At 33.9% G+C, this 24035-nt stretch overlaps 1 protein-coding gene across 3 annotated transcripts in view; it reads right to left on the bottom strand.

Annotated features, from left to right (window-relative positions):
- Nucleotides 1-712: 712 nt before the first annotated feature.
- The window catches only part of LOC118197188 (tRNA wybutosine-synthesizing protein 3 homolog), a 79846-nt gene continuing 56523 nt past the window's right edge, over nucleotides 713-24035 (bottom strand). The window contains exons 6-8 of one of the 3 annotated variants that reach the window (XR_015041575.1): nucleotides 19602-19702; nucleotides 6436-6500; nucleotides 1044-1114 (exon numbers count right to left, since the gene is read on the bottom strand). Coding sequence is in view for 2 of the 3 variants with exons in the window: in XM_085818151.1 (XP_085674277.1) it covers nucleotides 931-1114; nucleotides 6436-6500 (249 nt within the window). In the remaining variant the exon portion in view is untranslated. Of the gene's footprint in view, nucleotides 1115-6435; nucleotides 6501-19601; nucleotides 19703-24035 lie in introns of all 3 variants that reach the window. The other 2 variants (XM_085818151.1, XM_085818158.1) reach the window with 2 other exon arrangements.

Here is a 24035-nt window from a genome sequence, read left to right as displayed (position 1 = left end):
TTCTAAAGCATCCACAAAACTCAGTTTTGAATTTTTATCATTAATTCTCACCAATGGGTTCATCACCGCTTGCATGATATCTACGAGTTCACTAAATTCATCGAATGATTTTAATACCATGTCACTGGGATAAAGTTTAGCCAGTCCAAACATAAACATACATAAATTACTTGCAGCATTAGTTTCACTTTGTGTGCCTACTGTAACAGGCCCAGTTTTGATGCTGTATACCAATATACTTTACTTTTACACTGAGCACAAATATAAGGTTAATCTATAATCTACACTTTTAAACTAACTACTCATTTAACTTTCCCATATTACAGATGACTTATTGTTTTTACACTAAAGTCTAACACTCTAAAAATACAAATACGAAACCAACTAACACTTTAGTTGTAATCTGGCTTGTAGGTACATTTGAAAATATAATAAATAACTTAATCATCTCTTCTTGAGAGGTCTGGAAATACAAGTTTAAATATGAGAAACACAAATAGTAAATTAAATATTATAAACTTAGCTTTTAAAATACTAGTGAAAATCAGGAGACACTTACTGAAAAACATCATGTGACAAACAAGGTGGACAAAATCGAATTAGAAGCTGTGTATCCAAATTCTCTCTCATCTACACCTTCATTCACTTTTTAAACCCCTTCAAAATTTACACTTTTGGTAATACTGATGAAGACACAGAAGTACCAGACAGATTTAATACAAAAACAAAATTTTAATTTAAATAAACCTTACAAATATCTTCAGGTAGAAAATGAATTCATAAATAATTTAATCATAAAATGGATTTTTAATTTCTGAAGATATAAAAATATTAATATTTTTAAGATTAACACAAACTAAGCAAAAATATAAATGATGGCCTTCAAAATTAAACAAATTTTTACATTCCTTATGTAAGCCATATTTTATATTATTTTAATAAATTTTCAAAACCGTCACAAAACATATCTATACAATGATCAGACTCTTTGAAATGTTGTACAGATTTGTCAGTATATTCACACACATTTCTTCTTTGCAATCCACTTTCATGGTCATTTTCTAATTTATTTATTTCTTGAGAAGATACTGATGCTCGCAAATTTGAAAACAATCTGAAAAAGGAAAATGTAATTCTATACATTAAGAAAAAGCAAAATTATAGGATAATCAATAAAAAATATAGGTATAATAAAAATCACCTTCAAAACTTTCCTATATGCCAATCAAATTACTAATTTTGTTTTGCAATATCCCCGTGCTTCTTTACTGGAATTTGGATATTTTTCCTCGCCATCATTTTCACAACACTGGACACGCAATTAATTCAAAATTGAAAGTCCAAATTTGAAACTAAAATCTTTCTCCCTTTGAACGAAACTACCATAAGGCACTGTGCTTGATTTCTGTTTCTTAGCCTATCTAGACAGCTGCTGTATTGCTTTCTTATCAGAATGATATAAAATGATTTAAGTGTTCTGAAACAGGCATAATCAGTGTGCCAAGATATTTGTGACCACAAATGGAAATTAAAATAAAAATGAATAGTGGAATCTGTCTTGGCTATCAAATTTGTTCTTCATTATGGATGTTCTATGCATAAGTTTCAAATTTTGCATGATTATCCAAATTACTACAAATATATATAGCTGCCTAAAATAATTATTATAAAAAAGAAAAATGTATGATGATTTTACAGGGCTAGCTAACAATTAATAATAACAGAGGTAATAAACTTCACTTATTTCTTTTAAATCACTTAGTTTGTTAATCAATATCATATTATCAATAATCAATATCAAAATTTAAAAGGAAAATTAAATAGCTTATGCTTTCCTGCATGGTACAACCTTAATGCTTAGAAGACAAAAGCAATATTTTTTTAAAAAAAACCATTGAGTTTGTTTATTAATTTTGAAAAACAAACATTTTCCACTTTGCAAGTGACATCACATTTTTTTTTCTTTTTAAATCACAGAATTCTCCGATTAAATTTGAAACATAAATATCTTATGCTTTGCCAAGAGGCAACAAATTGCTTTTAAATCATTCGGCTTGTTAATCTAAATTTTATTACTAAGTTTACATAAAGCAAAAAATAAAGCTAAAAAACTGCTGAAATTCGAAAGTTGGTATTCAAAGTGCATTTGTTCAGATGAAGAACTACAGAGGCTGTTCACACATTTGTCAGACGATATATATTGTATTCACAAAACTAAATTACATAAAATTCTCGTGTTTTAAATGTTCTAATTGACATCCCTTATTCTGAACTATCTTTCGACACCGCAATTTCCAGGATAATAATGCCTTTTGAAGAGGCAGAAGAGGTATTCTATCCTATTCCTCCCGAACAGCTTTCCAAAGTCATTTTAGGGTTTCGGGACAACTCTGGATAATGCAGTTTTTAAAAGTCCGAAAGCACAAAAATCCATTGGTGAGACATCGGGAGATTTAGTAGAGATATCAGTGAAGGGTATGGCCTGGATACCAGTTTTTTGTTCCATTTCTTTTAGGAAATTTACAGTGGATTTTGATGTGTAACTGCTAGCTTTGTCCTGATGGAGTCTCACAGATTGATGGCACTGTGGGTAAAGCGATGGTATTTCATTCAGAAAAATTGGCGATAAAATATGTTCCTGATAGTATTTAGAGTTAATCTTGACATTTTTTTGCACTCTCTTTATTTTTAACTTGCCATTATAAGAAAAACCAGCAACAATCATAAATCCCTTAGAAAAACTTTCTTTCGATTCTTTGAACCATGTACTTAAAATTTTTTTCTCCCCTTTTATGATAATAAATGGCTCTTTTTTTGTTACAATCATTTAAATACACCCATGCTTCATCTATTGTGAAAACTGTTTTCCATTTTCTTTGGATAAGTGTTTCTCAGATAGAATTCTGCAGCGTGTCCTGCGTTGAGCGATATGCTTTGGAAGAAGACAATACACATTGCATTTTTTCGCTTTCTTAAGATTTAAATCAACGTTTATCATTTTGTTTACAGTGGACACCGAGCATTTTAATGATTTTGCAACTGTCCTTTGACTAGGGGGATTTTCTTTTAACATTAAACAACGTACCTTTGCAATAGTCGAAGATGTCCGTTTTTTCCTTGAATACTTGTTTGGAATTTTTGTCCTACTTGAGGCTCCAATTTGACTTTTTTTCCTTTCTTTTTGATGATATTACCTATCGACGTTTTAGATATCACAAAACCATGACTCTCACATCGTTTTTGGATAACGGAGTATGCATATTTCTCTTCGGAAAGAGCGTAAGTGTAGCCTTCGAACCACTGCTTTGTTAAATTCGCCATTTTGAATAAAAACAAAACTTTCAAGCCACATACGATAATTTTGACTTTTAAAAACATAGTACAATTGCAATTACTTCTTTTGCAGCAAACGATGTTTTATTACCGCTTACCAAAACCGTCTAAAAAATGTGTGAACAGCCTCTGTATATACAGTGCAACCTTGAGATATGAGCACCTCTATATACGAGAAATTCGAGATACGAGGAAAGTATGAGCGAAAAATTTGTCTCTAAATTCAAGCACTGACTCGAAAGACGAGCAACGAGCCACGCTGTTGGTATGCGTGGCGCATTTCCCGATCCGGCTTGACTCGGAGAATCCCATCGTCAGATCACTTAGTGTTCGCTGATCTAAGTGTTTGTGCGCTTGTGAGTTAATTGTTTATTACATTTAGCGTGAACATAATTATTTCGCGATGCCTTCCAAGAAGATTGTTGCCTCAGATAGTGCTGCAAAGAAAAATAAGGAAGCCATGGCCATTGAAATTAAGAAAGAAATCATAGATAAACATAAGTGTGGTGTAAGAGTGACGGCATTTGCAAAGACTTATGGGCTTTCGACATCAACAATCTGCACTATTCTGAAGAAGGAAGAAATTAAGAAACTTGATGTAGGCAAAGGAGTTACCATTACTTCCAAGCACCCTCCAAAACTCCTAGAAGCTATTGTTGGTGTGGATTAACGAGAAGCAGTTAAAGTCACTGTCGGAAGCTATCATTTGTCTGACACTGTCATAAAGATAAACTTGAGATATTATTTACCAGTGTTATTTATTAGAAAAATTGATTTTTATGTTGATATTTTGGGGTTGTGGAATGGATTAACTGGATTTCCATTATTTTCAATGAGGAAGTTTGTTTCTAGATGTGAGAATTTTGCTATACGAGCTCCATGCTGGAACGAATTAAACTCATATCTCGAAGTTCCACTGTATATGTTCAAAATTGGCTCTAGGTGTCATCATTCAACAATAGAGACATTCATTTCATTTCATGATAAGCAAGCTTTATCATGAAATGAAATGAATTATTTTATTTTTAATAAGCAGTTATACAGTCAAAAGTCGTTAATTCGGACACCCATAATCCGGAATGATCTATAATCCGGACCTCGAAGCTAAAAACTTTCTGTGCATGCGCCGCGTTGGCACATGCGCACAGGCGTTTTACGCGTGCGCGTAAGACCTTGACTACTGCGCATATGCGTGTACGCAAGTGCAGAATGCGTTTTCGCCTGCGCGTTTAATGTATAACGGACGGTGTAAGCTAAAATTATCTAATTATCTGTTTCACTTAATGTTAATGATTGCGTTGTTTCTTAATCTTCGAATTGGATCCCGCTTATTATTTTTTGCAGACTGTAAGAGCAATTTTATAAAAGTAAACTTGAACTTTCGATTATGTCAAATAGAATTTCCGATGCTGGAACTTTCAAAGGATCTACAAAACGAAAGTATGTTTCGATGTGCAACAAACAAAAAGTGGAATTGCTGCAAAAAATGGATAAAGACATGAAGAATGTGACAGAGAGGTTAGTGAAAACGAAAAAATTTCGATTGACAAGTTAGTCGGTATTCTCGGCACAGCAATTAACGGGACTTGAACAGCGGAACTTTGTAACTGAACAAGAAATTATGTCTGTTTATAGAATTAAAAAGAAAGTATTATTACATAAAATGAAGCAACTTAAACAACTTACATTGAAAGAAATGTTTAATAAAGTAAACAAATAAATATTAAGCTTTTTTTTTTTTTTTTTGTAAATTTTGATACCCTTTAGATCATAATTGTTCTTTATTTCATAAATTTTTTAACTGAAATCTAAAATTTGGTTAATGGAAGACATTTTTTTGTTGGTTGCACTTTGTAATACAAATATATTGGAACTAAATAAATATTAAATTTTGGGAGTGATGTCTATTTTAAATAGTCTTAACATATTTAGTTAATCATTAAATAACTTTAAACTAAAAGAAATTATGAAACCTTTTCAGAGAAAATCTGAAATCTTCTAAATAGGACAATACTTGAGAACAAATAATGACAGCTTGGCTTTTTTTTAATTTATTGAACTTTTCTCCAAAACATAAATTAAAATACATATATTTGTATGTACATAATTATAAACTTCTTTACTTCTTCCTATAGATTGACTTTGATGGCATTTTGATTCTGATTGTTTGTAACCCTGCAGAGAAAGTACTGGAATTTATCTGCATCACAAATTATAGATGCTCGTTAGTCAATTTCTTGCCCCTTATTTATTTTCAACTGTTAAAAAATGTTGCTCATATATAAATGTATTTCTAAACCAAGCGGTTTGGGAATTTGTAATAATTTGTAACAGAACTTATTTATTTTTTGTCAAGTAGTTAAAATCTTTTTAAAGTTAATAAAATCTGTTATCTTCAAATATCTGAATAAGATTTATATTACACTGTAAATTAGTTAGCTCCATTTACAGATTTTCTGATATGTTATTCCCGTTAGTTTTCAGTGGTGATGAAAATAATGTAAACTTGGACTTCAAATAGTTAAAATCTTAAAACCTTTATAACACTTTATATTTGCAATAAGTTCATAATTAAAATGTATTTGGGCCTCATGCAGCCCACAGTGCATTAGTTTGAGATCATCAATATATAGCATTAAAAAGAATGCTTAACAATAATTAAAGTTATCTTCAAATCTTGAATTGCTAATAAATCAGTCTTTGCAGACATACTGTGCAGCTTTCATCAAGGTAAAGATATTGCTGTTTAAAATGTACAGAGCCACTGCTATCTAGATAGATATATATAACATGCAAGTATTTATATTGGAGACATTTCTCTTTGTTTACTATGCATGAGCTTTAACTTTATATTTATTGCTTTTTGCTCTTTGCCAATCTCATCACTCAGAAGTTAAATTTTGTTTTATATTAATAATTGCACTTAATTTAAAATTCACTCATTTGGATTTTGACTCTAACATACATTAAAATATGTTTTAAGCATTCTCATTAATGCAAATTACTAGGCCTGAAACAAAATACAAAAATGAAATTCCAGATTTATTTATAATATATTTTACATTAATTTAATGGGTGCTGTAAATCAATTGTATAACTGACCTTTCAGTCCTGTTCCAGTTCTCTTTCATTTTTTCATTACAAATATTTGTTACATATGTTAAATACTGAAAAGAAAGGTATAATATAAATTTTTACACAGATTTGAACATATTTAACAATATAATGAAAGCAAAGCGACTTAGAATGCATTATGGGAGAAATAGAAATTAACAAAATTATTTTATTGGTATTTCACTTCCACTTACATGAAATCTTTTAGAGTACAGTGTTAATATTACATGCTATAAAATTAATTAATGAGTTAATTTTGTGTACCATAAAATCACATGTGGTCAAGCCTTTATTTAAGAAATTTTACAATCCAACTAAAAATGATCAAATGGAAAATTCACTAAATTATAGTTTCAGTTAACATTTTAGACAATGATATAGCATTTATAATCCTAAATATTAAAATGCAAAAGATATTATAATACAAATTAAAAGTTTGTAGGGTTTATATTTATTTTAACTAACATTTATTTTAAGTTTAAACTATCTTTCCTGTCAAGCCTTACTTTCCCCTGGAACTGCCAATGCCAGAGTATGTAAATTTTAGTAGAACGCGCAAGGATTCAAATTATCAGCGGAAGTATTCTGATTTAAATAGAAAGGAAACGAGTTCGAGTGTGTGATATTCTTACTTCACGAGCGCGGAGGTAGTTGGCCAGAAATTGAAGAACCCCGCGTTTCGGCCTGTGTGCTTGCCTGGAAGTAGTGTTAATCGTTCAAGTGATCTTCAAGTTTGCTGAATTAGCAGCGGTATTGTAAAACGCGGTGAGTTAGTTACTTTTAGAGAGTCTCGTAGTTAGAGTCTTGTCTTTAGTTTCTTTTCATGTTATTATTTTTATTTGACCGCCGAGTTGGCGCAGTTTGTGAGCGTCAAGAGCACGCACTTGTAATTTATTACGTTGAATAAAAAGGGACTTAAACCCTTAACAAGACTCTGTCTTTTATCTAGTTTTCACAGTCACCTCTTGGTTGCGTGCAAGTTGGAGACGCAACGCTAGATTGGCGCCCGAACACTTATCGAACTAAAATGGCCGAAAATTGGATGGAAACCGCTGGACAACAACAAGAAATGACAAGCCAATTGGAAGGATTTGGATACCTGGTCCAGACTTTGAGAGCGTCAATCAAGCCAAACGTCCATTTCGACGGAAAAAATTCGGTGGCGGTATTTCTAGAAGGTCTAGAAAACCACTTTCAGCTCTACCCTGTTCCTGAAAGACAAAAAGTTGCTATCGCCACATCCGCACTAAGAGGACAGGCCGCGCTATGGTGGAAAATATAGGCAAACTTTTATTAGGGGAATTTGGAAGCCAGACATATACATTTGAAAATTTCAAAAAATCGTTAGTAAAGGCCTTCCCCATAGTGAAAGATCGCGCACGGCTGGAAGCCGAACTATATAGTTTCTATCAACGGGATATAGCAGAATTGACGGACTTTATTCTACGAAAAATTAAGCTGACGGATATGCTGTATGGGAAGAAACCCGATGCGGAGATTATTGAAATAATCTTACCAAGATTGTTACCCGCTGTTCAAGACTACTTTGAAATTAGAAACCCAAGCACATTGCAGGAGCTCTTCGAATTGGCGGTGAAGTTTCAAAATCGCAGAATAGCGGAAAAAACTAGAGAGGCAACGTATTCTCAAAGTACCCGAAGGAAATCTTCAAATGAGGAAACCAGAAATGGAAATCGCTCTTATGGGGGAAAGAGCTATCAAGCTAACTCATCGAAACTCGAAGGTCAAGACCCAAAAAGAAAATTCGAAAATAAACATCCGCGTACCCAGAAGGCACAGATTGAAAGGAAAGCTTTAAACGAGTAGAGGGGCCTGTGAAAGGGAGGGTCCAGACCTCGGAAGTTTTAAAAAAACCCTCAAATAGACATTTAAATACGGTCATCGTAAAAAAACTCACAGTTACCTATTATACAAGTCCTGGTTGGCGATGTACAAGTAGAAGCCCTCATCGATACACGAGCAGAAGGAAATTTTATGAGTGAAAATTTCTTCAAAAAGAATTTTTATAGGGTACGATTATTTAAAAACCAAAAATACGGAAATTATAGCGGCGCAAGGAAAAACATGTCACTGCATCGGGAAATTATCATTAAACTTACAGATGAAAGAGGAAAGCCTCAAAGTATTAATTTTTGTAGTGAAAAATCTGCAAAATTCTCTTATTTTAGGTATGGAGTTTTTAAGGGCCGCGAGGGCCAAATTAAATTTTCAAGACAGTTCCGTGGTGTTGGAGATGGACCAGAGGGTGGTGGAACCTGTGGAGACACCGCAAGTGGACCTTAGCCATCTGAATGACCATGAAAGGCAAGCAATACAGCAAGTGGCGAGTAATTTTTCTAATTTGTTTTCAGAAAAACCAGGAAATTGTCAAATAGTCACGCATAAGATTCAATTAAATGCCGAAAAAGCTTGTAGGACTAAACCTTATCGGTACGACAAACAAAAAGACGTAATCATCGAAGAACATATTCAGGAGATGTTAAAGAATAAAATAATAACGCCCATAAATAGTGAGTACGCGAGTCCAGTCGTACTATGTAGGAAAAAGAACGAGTTTCCTCCATCGGATAAAAGGGCTTGGAGGTTTGCTATTGATTACAGAAAACTAAATAGTATTACCAAATTTCCAGTTTACCCTTTGCCGGTTATAGACGAGATCATTAGACAGATCAAATCGACAAGATACATATCTACTTTGGACTTAACGTCTGGCTACTATCAAATAGCTATGAGACCCGAAGACATACATAAAACCGCGTTTATAACAAAATCGGGCACTTATGCATTTTTACGCATGCCCTTTGGGTTGTGTGGGGCCCCATCAACATTCCAGAGAGCTATGGACATTGTTCTAAAGCCTGTCCTAGGAAAATCAACTTTAATTTATCTAGATGATATAATTATAACGAGTAGTACGTTGGAACAACACACTAATGATCTAGAACAAGTTTTTAAATTATTAAAAGAGGTCGGTCTTACAATTAACGCCTCAAAATGCAAGTTCGCAACTAAAGAACTTAAATATCTCGGTTATAAAATTTCGCGAAAGGGTATAGAAACGCAAGATCCAAAAATAAAAGCTATCAAGAATTTCCCACCGCCCAACACCGCCAAGAAACTTTCTTCTTTCCTTGGGTTATGTTCTTACTATCGATCTTTCATAAAAGATTTCGCTAATATTGTTGAACCACTCTTTGTAATCAAAAGAAAAAGGGGTAAATTTACGTGGACAGCGGAAGCAAACACAGCATTTGAAAAATTAAAAGAAGCGCTCATTAATGCCCCTGTTTTAAAATTCCCGGAGGGGGACGAAAACCTGGAAATTGCAGCAGATGCGTCAGACTATGCGGTGGGTGCGGTTCTTATGCAAAATAACCATCCTCTGGCATTTTTTAGTAAAACGTTGAATCAGACACAAAGGAATTATACAGCTACAGAAAGAGAAACATTAGCCGTATTAATGGCTGTACACAAATTTCGAGTTTATTTCGGCAAAGCGCCAGTAACAGTCTTTTCGGATCATGCGGCTGTTGGTAGACTTTACTCGGGGAAAAACCTAACGCCCAGGTTAAAAAGATGGGCTTTAAAACTCCAAGAATATAATATCACAATAAAATATAAACCGGGTAAGGAAAACAATGTAGCTGACGCACTTTCTCGTATAAAACTGGACGATGAAGGAAATGAACTTAAATGCGCTGTGTTGACTTCAAAAATTTTAGATTCTAGAGATACGATTATTACTGAACTGAAAGCTGATCCTGAATTTGGAAATATCTATGCATATTTGAAAGACCCCGAAAGCTTTGAGCACACAGATATCGATGCGATAAGAAATAGAGCAGAAAACTATGAAATAATAGATAATTTATTATTTTATACGAAAATAACAAACGAAAATCTTGAGTACAAACCAGTCATCCCAGCCTCGCTTCGATTAAGCATTTTGAAGGAATTACACGACGCGAAAACAGCGGACCATTTAGGGGTCAGAAAGACTTTAAAAAGGGTACGCGAGGCGGTATATTTCCCGCAATTATACAAAATAGTAACGGCGTATGTCAGGTCCTGCAATCAATGTCAGTTAATAAATGATATTAATTACAGCCCGGCCGGGTACTTAAATAGCATTCGCGCTACATTTCCGAATGAAATTTTAGGCATAGATCTTCTTGGTCCCTTCCCCCAGAGCGAGTTAAATAGAAATCGTTTTCTTTTAGTAGTAGATCATTTTTCAAAATGGACAGAAATTGTTCCACTTAAACGCGCGTCAGCCAAAACAGTCGCAGATGCATTCTTACACAGATACATTTTAAAATACGGTGCACCGATAAAAGTCATTAGCAATAACGGAAAACAATTCATTAGTAAAATATTTGAAAACATATGCAATGGACTTGGCATACGCCATATCAAAATGGTTCCGTATAGACCACAGGCAAACATAGCAGAAAGAGTGAATAAAAACATAGTAAAAATAATTCGCAGTTACGTGAGCACACATCACAAGCGCTGGGATGGCTACATAAATGAATTAGCTTATGCTTTAAGAACGGCAAATCACGACACTATGGGAAAAACCCCAGCAGAATTATTTTTAGGCAGAAAGTTAATTACGCCTTTAGATAAATTATTCTTTGTGCAACAAAGAGAGCAGGGGTTTAAACAAAAAGATGTGCAAAAGCTGATTGATCAGGCGCTTAAAAGCTCGGATACGGCAAGAAATAGGCAGAAAGTATATTATGATAGAAAACGCCGTGAAGCAGATTTTAAAGTTGGGGATAAAGTATTGAAGCGGAAATTTTCTTTATCAAGTGCCCCAGACAATTTTACGGCAAAGCTAGCTCCAAAATTTGAAGGTCCCTATGTAATTCAGGAAATCAAAGGAGTAGTATTATATCTTAAGAACGAGAGAGGGGAAATCTGTAAAGCAAGTCCCGACCAGGTGAAAAAATACTATAATCCAAATGATTTTGAAATCCTTAAAAGTTTCTTGCAGGACTCAAGTCTAAACGAAGTAGAAGGTCCAGAAATAACAACTATTCCACCACCCAAGAAGCAGAGAACTGAAGAGAGACCTAGCCCTTCTACAACCCGGACGTCAGTATCAAAAAGAAAAAATAACTTTCAAACTCCAGCGTTTAAGAAAAACAAGAATACAGATGCACCGCGTAAAGAAACCGTGGTAAAGAGCAAAACACCACCTACAACGGATCGCAGGAGAAATTATACATCAAGGAGAACGCGCACACGGCCACAGAGTCAGGTGCCAGCAAGGCCGCCGTTCCGGAAACTGAAACGGCAACAGGAGCAACAAAAATATCAGGAACAGAAGAAATTCAAGAAGGACTCCAGACCGGAGGACGTCAAGACCAGCTGTCCCAGGGAAAAACGGAAATGCCAACAACCAGACGATTATTCCGCCAAGAGGCCAGCATGTAGAGGACGCAAAAGAAAAACTAATGTGGACGACACTCGGAGGTCAGTAAGGAGAAGATTGACGTCCATGAAACCTCTAACTTGGGACCAATATTGCCAAAAAAGAATGACGAAGTTTCAAGCATCGAAAACTCAAAAATAAGTTAAAACCTTCTATAATTTTTTTTTTTTCTCTTTTGTTCCGAAATGTTATGTATAAGTACGAAGTTCTATGTTTTGACGAAAGTCAATATGTCTCGGTTGAGACTTAGTTTTGTTTTACTTTATTTAGCTAAGGCAAAAGTATTATTTTTTTTAAGTATAAAAGCTAAGAACAAGCATTTTCTGTTGGTCGAAAGACTAATTCTGTTATGTTAAAGCCAAAATTTGGCCGAAGATAAAAATAACTTCGTATTCTTGTATTAATAAGAATTTTAGTTTCAGTGCCGCCAGCTTGGCGAAGAATGAGTAAAGTAAAAATTTATTTTCTCTTATTCATTGTATGGTAAATTGTAAAAATTATATGTATTAAAATTTTGTAAATGTACGTAAATACTTGAATGTTATGTAAAAGTAGAATTTAGTTTAGAAGCATAAAATTTTAGATGCTAAAAGTAAATGCTCAAAAGGAATGAAGTCAAAATTTAAGTATTAAATTGTAGATAAAGTCATGCTTTAGAGCGAAAGCCTGCATGTTTAAAGATGAATGAGGGGGAAGTTAGAATGAATGTGTTTTGTAGGGTTCTCCACCTACACTTGAATTTTTAAGAATGTTAAAGTAGCTCATTGAGTTGTAGAATGTCGAGTAAGGTGTGTCTATTTGGTCGTTGAATTCTAACAAATCATGGTGGTTAGGGGAAGTGTTGTAAGACTAAAACACGAATATTCCCGTTTGACACCACAGATGGTGGAGAGCCAGGGTAAAGTTAAATTAATGCTTGAAAAATTGAATGAATGTGAATTAAGCAATAACTAAGGAAAAAGAATCGTTTAAAAACAAAAATTTATTGTGTCAAGAAAGTGTAAATTATAATGTATTTAGAAAGATACTGATACTTATTCCTTCCAGATGCTGGAAGGAAAAGACCAAGATTGATTGATGAAGTCCAGGAAAAGTTGCTGTAAGAAGAGAAAGTTATAAGTATACACAGAATTTTAGTATACAATTTGTTACATAAGATTTTTTTTTGTGTAAACGAAGTTCTTGACAGTTAGTTCAGAATTAGAGAAACTTACAACAGGTCGTTTGTAGGACCTGCTTCCAAGTTTTCCAAATTCTGGCAGCGGCAAATGTAGGGCTTATATTTATTTTAACTAACATTTATTTTAAGTTTAAACTATCTTTCCTGTCAAGCCTTACTTTCCCCTGGAACTGCCAATGCCAGAGTATGTAAATTTTAGTAGAACGCGCAAGGATTCAAATTATCAGCGGAAGTATTCTGATTTAAATAGAAAGGAAACGAGTTCGAGTGTGTGATATTCTTACTTCACGAGCGCGGAGGTAGTTGGCCAGAAATTGAAGAACCCCGCGTTTCGGCCTGTGTGCTTGCCTGGAAGTAGTGTTAATCGTTCAAGTGATCTTCAAGTTTGCTGAATTAGCAGCGGTATTGTAAAACGCGGTGAGTTAGTTACTTTTAGAGAGTCTCGTAGTTAGAGTCTTGTCTTTAGTTTCTTTTCATGTTATTATTTTTATTTGACCGCCGAGTTGGCGCAGTTTGTGAGCGTCAAGAGCACGCACTTGTAATTTATTACGTTGAATAAAAAGGGACTTAAACCCTTAACAAGACTCTGTCTTTTATCTAGTTTTCACAGTCACCTCTTGGTTGCGTGCAAGTTGGAGGCGCGCAACGCTACAAGTTTATGTAAAAATTTTATAAATATTCAAGTGCATCCATTCAACTGAAATAAATTATTACCTGTAATGTATAAAAACCTGTACCATGTATAAAAATATTACCTGTTAATTTTAACTGAACTGTTTAATTGAAACAGTTTTTTATTATCATATGTATCACATCCTTGTAAGACATTTAAAAAAATGCAATAACATCTGAATATTTAAAAGAAAACAGTATAGAAAGATGTGGAATTTTATTTTAGTTTTCGAGTAGTCATTTTTTGAATAATATACAGTTATTTTTAACATGTTTAACATAGTTATTAAGATAATACCTTTTTTGCATACTGTCTTCCAGTTGCAAACACCATTCATAAGAAGTCTTAGACCGGTACATGAATACACTGTATATCATGTAGTAAATTTCAATAGTAAATTATATGTATTGCAAAACACTTTTACGATAGAAAAGTATGAAATAAATCGGCAAAAGTTATTCCTTTTAACCGAGTACACCATGGCTCAGTGCATAAGACGAAGAATTCAGAAACCAAAGGTCTCAAGTTTGAAACCCATCGAAAGCAAGTTGGCTAAAAATTTATTTTTTGTTTAAATTTCCTTCCTATTAATTTGTTTCCTTTATGTTCCATATATTGGAGAATTTCTTCCATTTCCTAGAATGTTCCAGCTTGTTCATCAGGTGTATATAAGTGGTTACTCATTCAGTTTGAACAATAAAATCTTGAGTTCAGACTTGAATACTTGCCTTTTCATTTGTATGATCACTTCATCTACGTGACAGTTTGGTAGAGGCACCAGGTAAATCAATGACTACAGCAGAGTTATGCCAAAGCCTACATATACGAGGACTTTCCTCTGAGTTTGGTCTCTTACAAGATTTGAGCAGAAGATTGAGAAAGATAATTGATGGGAAGGAAGCTGAGCAGAATCTTCCAGCAGAAGCTAGCTTGCTCTGAGTAACATTGCACCAATACCAATGCTGACTTACCAACTACCCAGAAGACCATGTATATTCACCGGAGATACCAAGAAGATACCAAGAGATGGCTCAAGAACTTTGATCAAATTGCCACCATTGGGATGATCAAATGTGTCTGGTGAATGTCATTTTTATCTCATAGAACTGCTTCACAGTTTTTTGATAATAATGAAGACACATTTATTAGTTGGACTGTTTTCAGAAATGTTCTCATGTCTATACATGAGATCTTTGAAAAATGTCTTTGGAACATGTGAGAACACACAAGAACATGTTTTGTCTACATGACAGAACATATTTTGTTGCGTAGCTGATGTAACGAGCCATGCTGAAAGACTACTACTCGCACATGCACAGCAAATCGATGTGATGCCTGAAGCTTACATTCAAAATGTTCTTTCTCTGTGCTGAAAAGCAAACCCCACCATGCTTGAAGATGAGAAAGTTGCCTATCTCATGAGAGGCATTGCCAAGGACTTCTACCAGGTGCTGCCATCTCAGGACTATGACAGCATTGACGCCTCTGCAAAACACTACCATCTAATAGAGAGCCTTCAAGGATGATGTATCATTCGACCACAATTTCAGAGGCTACCTAATGTCTCCATGGAGTCGGCCGATGCACATGCCAGTGACTTAAGATCTATGGTGTACACCATCATCAGGGAAAAGCTTCAGAAGCTCTTACCAAAAGTTCAGGGATACACGGAAGTAGAACCACATTAAAAAAGAACCAGCCACATTAAAAAAGAACATCACCTTTATTACAATGAAGGGACAGTGTGTAAAAAGCCCTTGTCAATTCAGGTGCCAATTATTCCGTCATATCCAAAGAATTATGCTAACAATTAAATGTTCCTATGTTTACTGAGAATGGACCTATACTGAAAACTGACTGTAATAAACTTGTAGCCACATCGGGACATTGTATCAAAAGTTGATTTGAATGGGACTAAGAGGTCGTTCTTTATGTTTCCACAATGTAGTCACTGAATGATACTTGGAAGGGACTTTTTCTGTGCCATCAATGCAGTTATCGATTGTGAAAATCAAGAACTTCACCTTGCAGAAATCCTTTCAGAGAATGAATTTTTAAATAAATCAGAGTGATCATTGTTTGCCACAACAGATTATTTAACTGAAGCAAACTTCACAAGGCAAATATGTGCCCGTCAGGGCACATGAATTATGAGTACTGGCAGCAGATGGAGCTATGATTGTTGGGAATGGATTTCTGATGTGCGAAAAAAAGCTATCAATACCAGCTTCAATTTATCTTCCAGTAAATTATGGGTAACTAATTGCACTCAATGAATCCAAATCAAAGCAAAAGGGATGAACTTAGACTTAAAGACCACTGCATATGACACTATTTGGTCCCTGAGTGGTGAGGCTCAAGAAGGTTTGGAGGGACATAAGTCCAGAAAAAGATTAACTCGAGTAACATTAAGAGAAATTTTCGGTACTGATCTGACTTTAACAGTATTGCGAGGAAACCCTGATGCAATGTGGTGAAGCATAAAATCGATATAGAAGACACTGCGCCAATCAAGTAAAAGCCATATCTTGTGTCAGCCATTGAGGGACATGCAATTACAGAGGAAGTACAATAAATGCTAAAAGAAGATGTGATGCAACCATCAAACAGTCCACTGCCATCTCCAGTTGTGCTTGTGAAGGGAAAAAAAAAAAAAAAAAAAAAAAAAAAATGAGTGGTGTTTTTGTGTCAATTATAGAAAATTAAAAAAGGTAACCAAATAGGATGTCTATCCGTCACTTCAGATCAATGATGCTTTGGACTGCCTTGCTGGTGCAGAACAGAAGTTTTCTCTATGATGGATATAAAGTCAGGTTACTGGCAAATAAAAGATGATGATAAAGACAAAGAAAAGACAGCCTTCAGGACACCATGTATGAATTTAAAGTCATGCCATTTAGATTACACAATGCTTCAGCCACATTCAAATGTATGATGATGGAAATGGTGCTAAGAGACCTCAAATGGAATATTTGCCTTTGTTACCTTGACGACATAATTGTGCATGCAGCTAATTTCAAAGAACACCAAAAACGCTTGCATGAAGTTCTGAAATGTATCCAAAGAGCAGGACTGATGCTAAATTTCAAGAAATGTTCATTTGGTAAAAAGAAGCTAACTATACTGGGACACCTAGCTGATCTACAAAAGGTAGACGCTGAAACAAAGCTCCCTGTTCCAGAAAATATCGTTGATGTCTGAAGTTTTCTGGGCTTGTATTGCTACTACCGACAATTTATGAAAAACTTCGTGCATATTGAAAAACCCCTGCATGACTTGTCGAAAAAGTTGCAAAATTTTTTTAGAACATGTTGCAAAGGGAATCTTATTGGATCCTGAAAGCTCTATTGGGACATTTTATTCCAGATGCAGACACAAAGATACATTCTGCCTAAAACTTGGTTTCTGTTTAAATTTACTTCCTATTAATTTGTTTCCTTATGTTCCATATATTTAAGAACTTTCTAGAATGTTTCAGCTCGTTCATCAGGTGTATATAAGTTGTTACTCATTCAGTTCTAACAATAAAGTGTTGAGTTCAGGCTTGAGTACTTGCCTCATCATTTGTATGATCACTTCACCTACATGACAGTATTATAGAAAAATATGGTAAGGTTTAAAAAAAAAATGGTGTTCAACAGAGTATGAAATTTGCTATTTGTAGTTCATTTTTATAAAGAAATAGCACTACAGTCAGCATCTTGGTAAAAAATTTGCTAATACACATAACTGAAATGATGTCTATTATATAGAGCTTCAACTGCATAGTGGAATATATACTGAAATCATCGTTCATAACACAATTCAACAAAATTTAAAGCCATACACATTTTGTAAAATTTCTGTACATATGCATTGTGTAATTTAACAGATTAATAATTAATGACCTAACAAGTTAGTTGTACATTGCTAGGGTACTTTTACAAATGTTTTTATGTATTTACAAATTTCTACCCACTTTATAAAAATTATAAGCTTATATTTTAAATATTTAAATAAATGCATCTTTGAAAACAAAAATGTGTGTGTATGTGATTATGACAAGGCCTCGAGGGCTATCTGCTTAAAGGAAGGGATGCCTTCATGGAGGACTTTCTAAGGGAAACTGGCCTGTATACACATTACACATAGGGAAAACCACGAAAATGCCCATGAAGCCAGCCCATTCGTGAGATTTGAACCTCGTACCGAACTACCAGTGTTCAGCGATTTTACCACTCAGCCGCTGGTGGGCCCTGAAAACAAAAATGAGAAAAATTCATTAACCAAATTTTCTGAATTAAGATGCATGATGTGCAGCCCAATATTTTTTTCAAAAACTTCCTTTTCTTTCAATTTGAAGACTTTCAAAAGTTTATACTATTACACAACTTGCTACATTGCTATAATATTCTGCTGAATATGTGTCAGAAAAGAAGTTTCATCTGAGAATATTAAATTTTACTCCATAAGATATGGCAAAAAATTAATGCGTTTATTGTTAGAAGACACTATATTGGCAATAATGTAGACTGACGACACAGAACAGCTTTGACTGTCTGTTAATGTAATTAAAAATTTCCTGAGATTATGAGGCATTAAAGGATCTATCATGGTTTGTATCACTGTGTGCTGTACATTCTATGAAAATGAAGAAATAAAATACTCAACATTGCAAAAGCATAGTTTTTTTTTTTGCACTTTGTCTACAGTCAAATATGGCAAGAAATTTGATGAAAATATAACACACTGAATGTCTACTTTGTCAACTTCTGTCAGAAATGGCAAAGGCATATGACAGCATATATTTTTAGATGGCAGAAAATGCATGGAATATAAATAGCATTATGAGAACTACAGAGGATGTTTACACATTTTTAGAACAATTTCAATTTTAAAACAATTTGAAAAAGACAAAAATGTTTTGGAATAGAATATTAATAATTTGGAATAGAATATATTTGAACTGATAAATATCATCTCTACTTTTAAAATTATTCTTTCAAAATATCACATGTAAACAAGTTGTGGATTGGAGGACATTTTTATGCTTTCTAAATGGAAATGTTTCTATTCCATAATTTTAAAAAAACTGTATGATATTTCTAAGTGCAAAATAAGCAACATTGTTTAGAAAACATTAATTGGAAAGGGAAAAACCATCAATTATTACTTCTACATTGAAAGAAGACTCTAAATGAACACTTAATAATAAACCAATATTTGTAACTAAAAAAAATAATAATTTTCACAAGCTTTTGCTGAGGCATGTAGCTTGTGAACATTATTAAAAATTAAAAATTATTATTTATATTAAAAAAATTATTTAAAATTATTATTATTTAATTATTAAAAAATTATTATTTATACATTATTTTATTATTTAAAATTATTATTTATTTTGTATTATTATTTGTATATTGAAAAGAATGATTTATATAACACTGCATGAAACTATTTAGCAGGATATAAATGGAAAAAACATTCTGATCTTTTACGAAACATGAGTTTACCTGAATGACTTGACAAAAAAAAGGTCTATTTATTATCAAAAGAAAAAAATTTATAAACCTAATTCCATCAATGCAAAGAAAATTTCAGTAAGGGTTTTATGATTGTCGCGGGATTCTCTTACAACAGGAAATTAAAAATAAGAACAGTGGGAAAAAGTGTTAATATCAACTCAACATACTATCAAGACAAAATTTTTCATCTGCGGTTTACAGAAAATATTCCATGTCTTTATCCCAGTGGCCCTTAAAGAATGAAACTTCATCAAGAAAAAGCAACAAGTAACACTTCGAAAAATATCACTGCATTCCTTGAAAAAATAAAGCCTGAGATAGGTATTGTATATATACCTTTTTAATGTATTCATGTGAAATCCCTTGACTTTCACCTATGCCTTTGGTCTTTTGACAAACACTTTTTCTAAGCACAAACTAACCACAGTCGATGGTCTCTGGAAAGTAATGGAAATCAATGTCTGTGGAAATTTTACGAAAAGTCCTTCTATCATAGAAATAACTATGCAATCATTTAGAAAAAAAGGCAAACATATTGAACATTAAAAAAAAAAAATACTCTTTATATTTTAAATATTAATTAAACGGCCCTGAAACCATTCTAAAAATGTGTAAACGTGCTCTATATTTACTAAACTGAAAAAACTGGAAAAATTACAAAAATTGAAGAAAGTGTTATTGAAAACTTAAAATTTCAGGTCATGGCTTAACATTAAAAAATAATTAATTAGTAGGGAAATGAATATGAGTTCAGTAGGTGGCGCTTAATATGATCATGTTTTCCCTTGACTGTTTTGATAAGATTATCTAAATGATATCCTTCAAAATAACAATAGAATTAATTTAACTAATTTAAAATAAATGTAACTAGAAATATGCAAATATGTACTTTCACAGCAAAAAGTTTATAAACTGTTCATAACATATTGCTGGAGACCGTAAATGCAACAACCTGAAGAAAGCATGCAAATAACATGAAATTTACAACATGCATTAGCGGAGGTGAGATATGCAAATGATTAGAATTTCAGCGCAGACGCACGTCACACGCTCCTGTGGCGCCATTTCAAAGAGCTATTTAAGGCTTGGAGTTTTCAACGATTTCAAGTTCGGCAATTGTGTTTTTCTTGTGGTTTTTCAAAAAAATTATCAATTATGCCTCGTAGTAAACAGCGATCATCGTTTGATCAAGTATCCGAGTTCGACAGAGGAAGGATAGTGGCCTACCGAGAGTGCGAATTATCTTCCAGGGAAATTGGTAGTCGTGTTGGACAAAACAAAACAACTTTAATGCGGATATGTGACCGTTGGATGCAGGAGGGTATGACAGACCGACGTGTTCGAGCGCATCCACCTCAGTGCACCACTTCACGTGATGACAGGAACATTGTGCGCATGGCAGTGACGGATCGCTCAGTCACATCACGAACCATAGCACAGCACATTCAGTCTGTAACGCATCATCCAGTGTCAGCGTGTACCATTCGGCGCCGTGTAGCAGAGTGGTCTGTCCGCAAGATGTCCATTACTTCGTCCCTTGACGCAGAGCCACAGACGTTTCCGCCGCCAATGGTGCGATGAAAGAAGGATGTGGACGGCAGAATAGAATTAAATTGTCTTTACTGACGAGTCACGCTTCTGTCTGTAACACCACGATGGTCGGATTCGAGTCTGGAGACACCATGGAGAGAGGATGCTGAACAGCTGCATTATGCACCGCCACACTGGTCCTGCACTGGATATTATGGTATGGGACGGTATTGAATATCACTCTCGCACTCCTCTAGTACTCATTGCCGGTACTTTAGACAGCCAGTGCTACATCTCCGAGGTGTTGGAGCCAGTTGTCCTTCCTTACCTTCAGGGCTTGCCCATAGCCATATTTCAACAGGAAAATGCGCGACCACATGTGGCACGCATTGCCCAAGGCTTCTTCATCAATCGCCAGATTGAACTGCTTCTCTAGCCGGCTCGCTTTCCGGATCTTTCGCCGACAGAAAACATGTGGTCCATGGTTGCTGAACGATTGATCCAGATTACATTCCAAGCTGCCACACCAGATCAACTTTGGCAACGTGTGGAAGCTGCTTGGTCTGCTGTACCCCAAGAAAGTTAATGAAGCTTTGCAGCAGATATTTAGAGATACCAAAACAAAAGTCTCTTTAAATCAATGCCGAGGCATGTGGCAGCGGTGATCCTCAACAATGGCGGCTACTCTGGCTACTTCACATAAGTCTATAAATTTAATCATTTGATACTTGGTCAACATGTTATCTACTAAATAAATTTTGTTTTGATATCTCTTGTCTTTCTTAGTGTTGCAATTTGGGTGGCCAGGAGTGTATTTGTGGAAATTATTTTACTAATGCCAAACCCTTAATCTTAATACTTCCAAAATACTTGGAGAGCATTCTAGCAATATCATCTCTGCAACAGGATAATGTAAATTTTTAAATTAGGCAAAAAAGCAACTTTATTCTGGCATAATGGATTTTTTTAGGAATTTTTTTTTCAAATTTATTTGAAAAAAAAATTTAGAATTATTTGTATTTCTGACCTACGTCTGATTGCAAAATTATTTTTACTTATTTTGAGTGATGTGGTCTGATCACTCTAAGTTGATAGTTATTGAAAACCTACATCAAACTAAGTTTTTAGTTCTTTTTTTGGAGAGGGGGGCTCGATTTTAAATTGTTAATTAAAACTGAAAATAAACTGTTTGTTGATTTAACACCTTACTTGGTTATATTTCTCTGTCACTTGGCAAATTTTATAATCTATTTTTAACGTAATTTGGTGACTCTTTTATTTGAAAACTTTATTTCAGAGATTTTTATTCTACAGTATACTGATCATATTAATTGAACTGTTGATTACAATAAATGATATATTTTCCACATTTTGTACACAAATGGGTGGCACTTTAGTAATGTGATAACAATATGTGAATAACATTAATGGGATCATACCAAGTGGTGTCTACTGTTTCTTAACACTCATAATTTATAAACTAGATATGAAAATCTAGAAATCCATAAGTAAAAAAACAGCATGTATACGACTTTTTTAAGTATATTTAGAATAATAAGATATTTTTCAGAAGTATTTTCTACTGTTTCTTTCTTCTCATCAAATGAAAATATAATAGAGGCCATGATGCTGGCAGTAGTGATTGATCAGTTAGTGATCCAACTGACTAAAAAAGCAAACTTCAGTTAATGAACCTTTGCAGCAGATATTCAGTGCTGTTACTAAAAAAACAAGGGGGGCTCTCTAAAAGGCTCTAACATCCACAAGGCAGATGATTATGTGTATTTGTAAACCTCTTTAAGTTTATTCTAACAATATCATCACTTTTTTGTCTCATTAATTTTTAAGCTCGAACTAGTATTTTGTCAGTCTTGTACAAGATAGTATTGAATATTAAAATGCTAAATAATTTTTTTAAATATTACCATAAAACCTATTGGTAATTGAATGATTTTATTAAACAGATTCCAACATTAAGATACAATAACATGCTGAACAAATATCAATTCAGAAGTCAAACAACAAAAATCAACGTTATATTTTCAAATTTTCACAGTAAATTTGAAAATATAATGCTGATGTTTCGGCCACCAGAGCTCTCTGCCTGTCTGTGAGATATTATTTCGCAATGCGCAGATTGTATGCGCAGCTCGCATTTTGTTCTTGCATTCTTGTAAACGCTAATTGTAACTCTGTCGTTTTACTTTGTGCTGTGTTGTGTTCGAAAGTTCAAACTACCGAATAAAGGTTAATTTACAGTCCACTCGCATTGATGTATTCTTAGGTTTATTAATTTAAAGTTAAGATACCGCTTCGCTACAATATTCTGTTCCGTCCTACGCCAGAGCTTCGAGAAAAACCCGCGCTTGTGAATAAGAATTCTACGTGTTCGTAATGGTGTTACTTTCGGTTTAGAATTCTCAAGAGTTTCGCAATGGATACAGTGTACGAGGTGAGTGAAATAGTTAACGCATTTTAATTACATTTGAGATTTCGTTATTGCTACTATTTTTGTGATTAAAGTATTAGTAAAATCAAGAATTTAGAATATTTTCAAAATGTCAGATATAGAAAAAAAGCGAAAGAGAATTTTGAAAACACAGTTAACGAAATTCATCGAGAGAATAGATTATGATAACTTAGATAATGCTGAAGCTGAATAAATCTTAGAAAAATGTAAAATCTTTAAGGAAGACTTTAAATCTCTATTTAAAGAAATTTATACAAATTGTGATGATGATAAAATAGACACTTTCGTTGAGGAAGAACAGTCGATTTTAGAGAAAATTGAGGAGGTTCACTTAAAAATTATTCGTTAAGTTAAAGATTTACAAGGTTGTAAATGCAAATGGCGATAAACCTGTCGTACCTGAATCAATCTCTGATAGTTTAAAGTTACCGAAATTATCTTTACCCACATTTAGCGGAAATTTAACTGAATGGATAACATTTAAAGATATATTTAACGTTAGTGTTCGCAATAATCCAAATCTTTCTGGAGCTCAAAAATTACAATATTTTAAAGACATCTTTGAAAAATTATGCTTATCGCTTTATTCAGTCAATTCCCATAGCTGATCAAAATTTCAGTATTGCTTGGAATTTACTAGAAGAGAGATTTTCTAATCAGAGAGAACAGATATTTGCTTTTATTAAAAGAATTCTTAACGTTTCACAAATACAAACGGAATCTGCATCCTCGATATTAAGTTTAGTAGATAACGTAAACGAAATAACTCG

Source organism: Stegodyphus dumicola, chromosome 1 (assembly GCF_044657685.1).
Source record: "Stegodyphus dumicola isolate Sdum_Otavi_A_Nest chromosome 1, ASM4465768v1".
In the NCBI taxonomy this organism is placed as follows: Eukaryota; Metazoa; Arthropoda; class Arachnida; order Araneae; family Eresidae; genus Stegodyphus; species Stegodyphus dumicola.
This window is presented reverse-complemented; position numbering and strand designations above follow the sequence as displayed.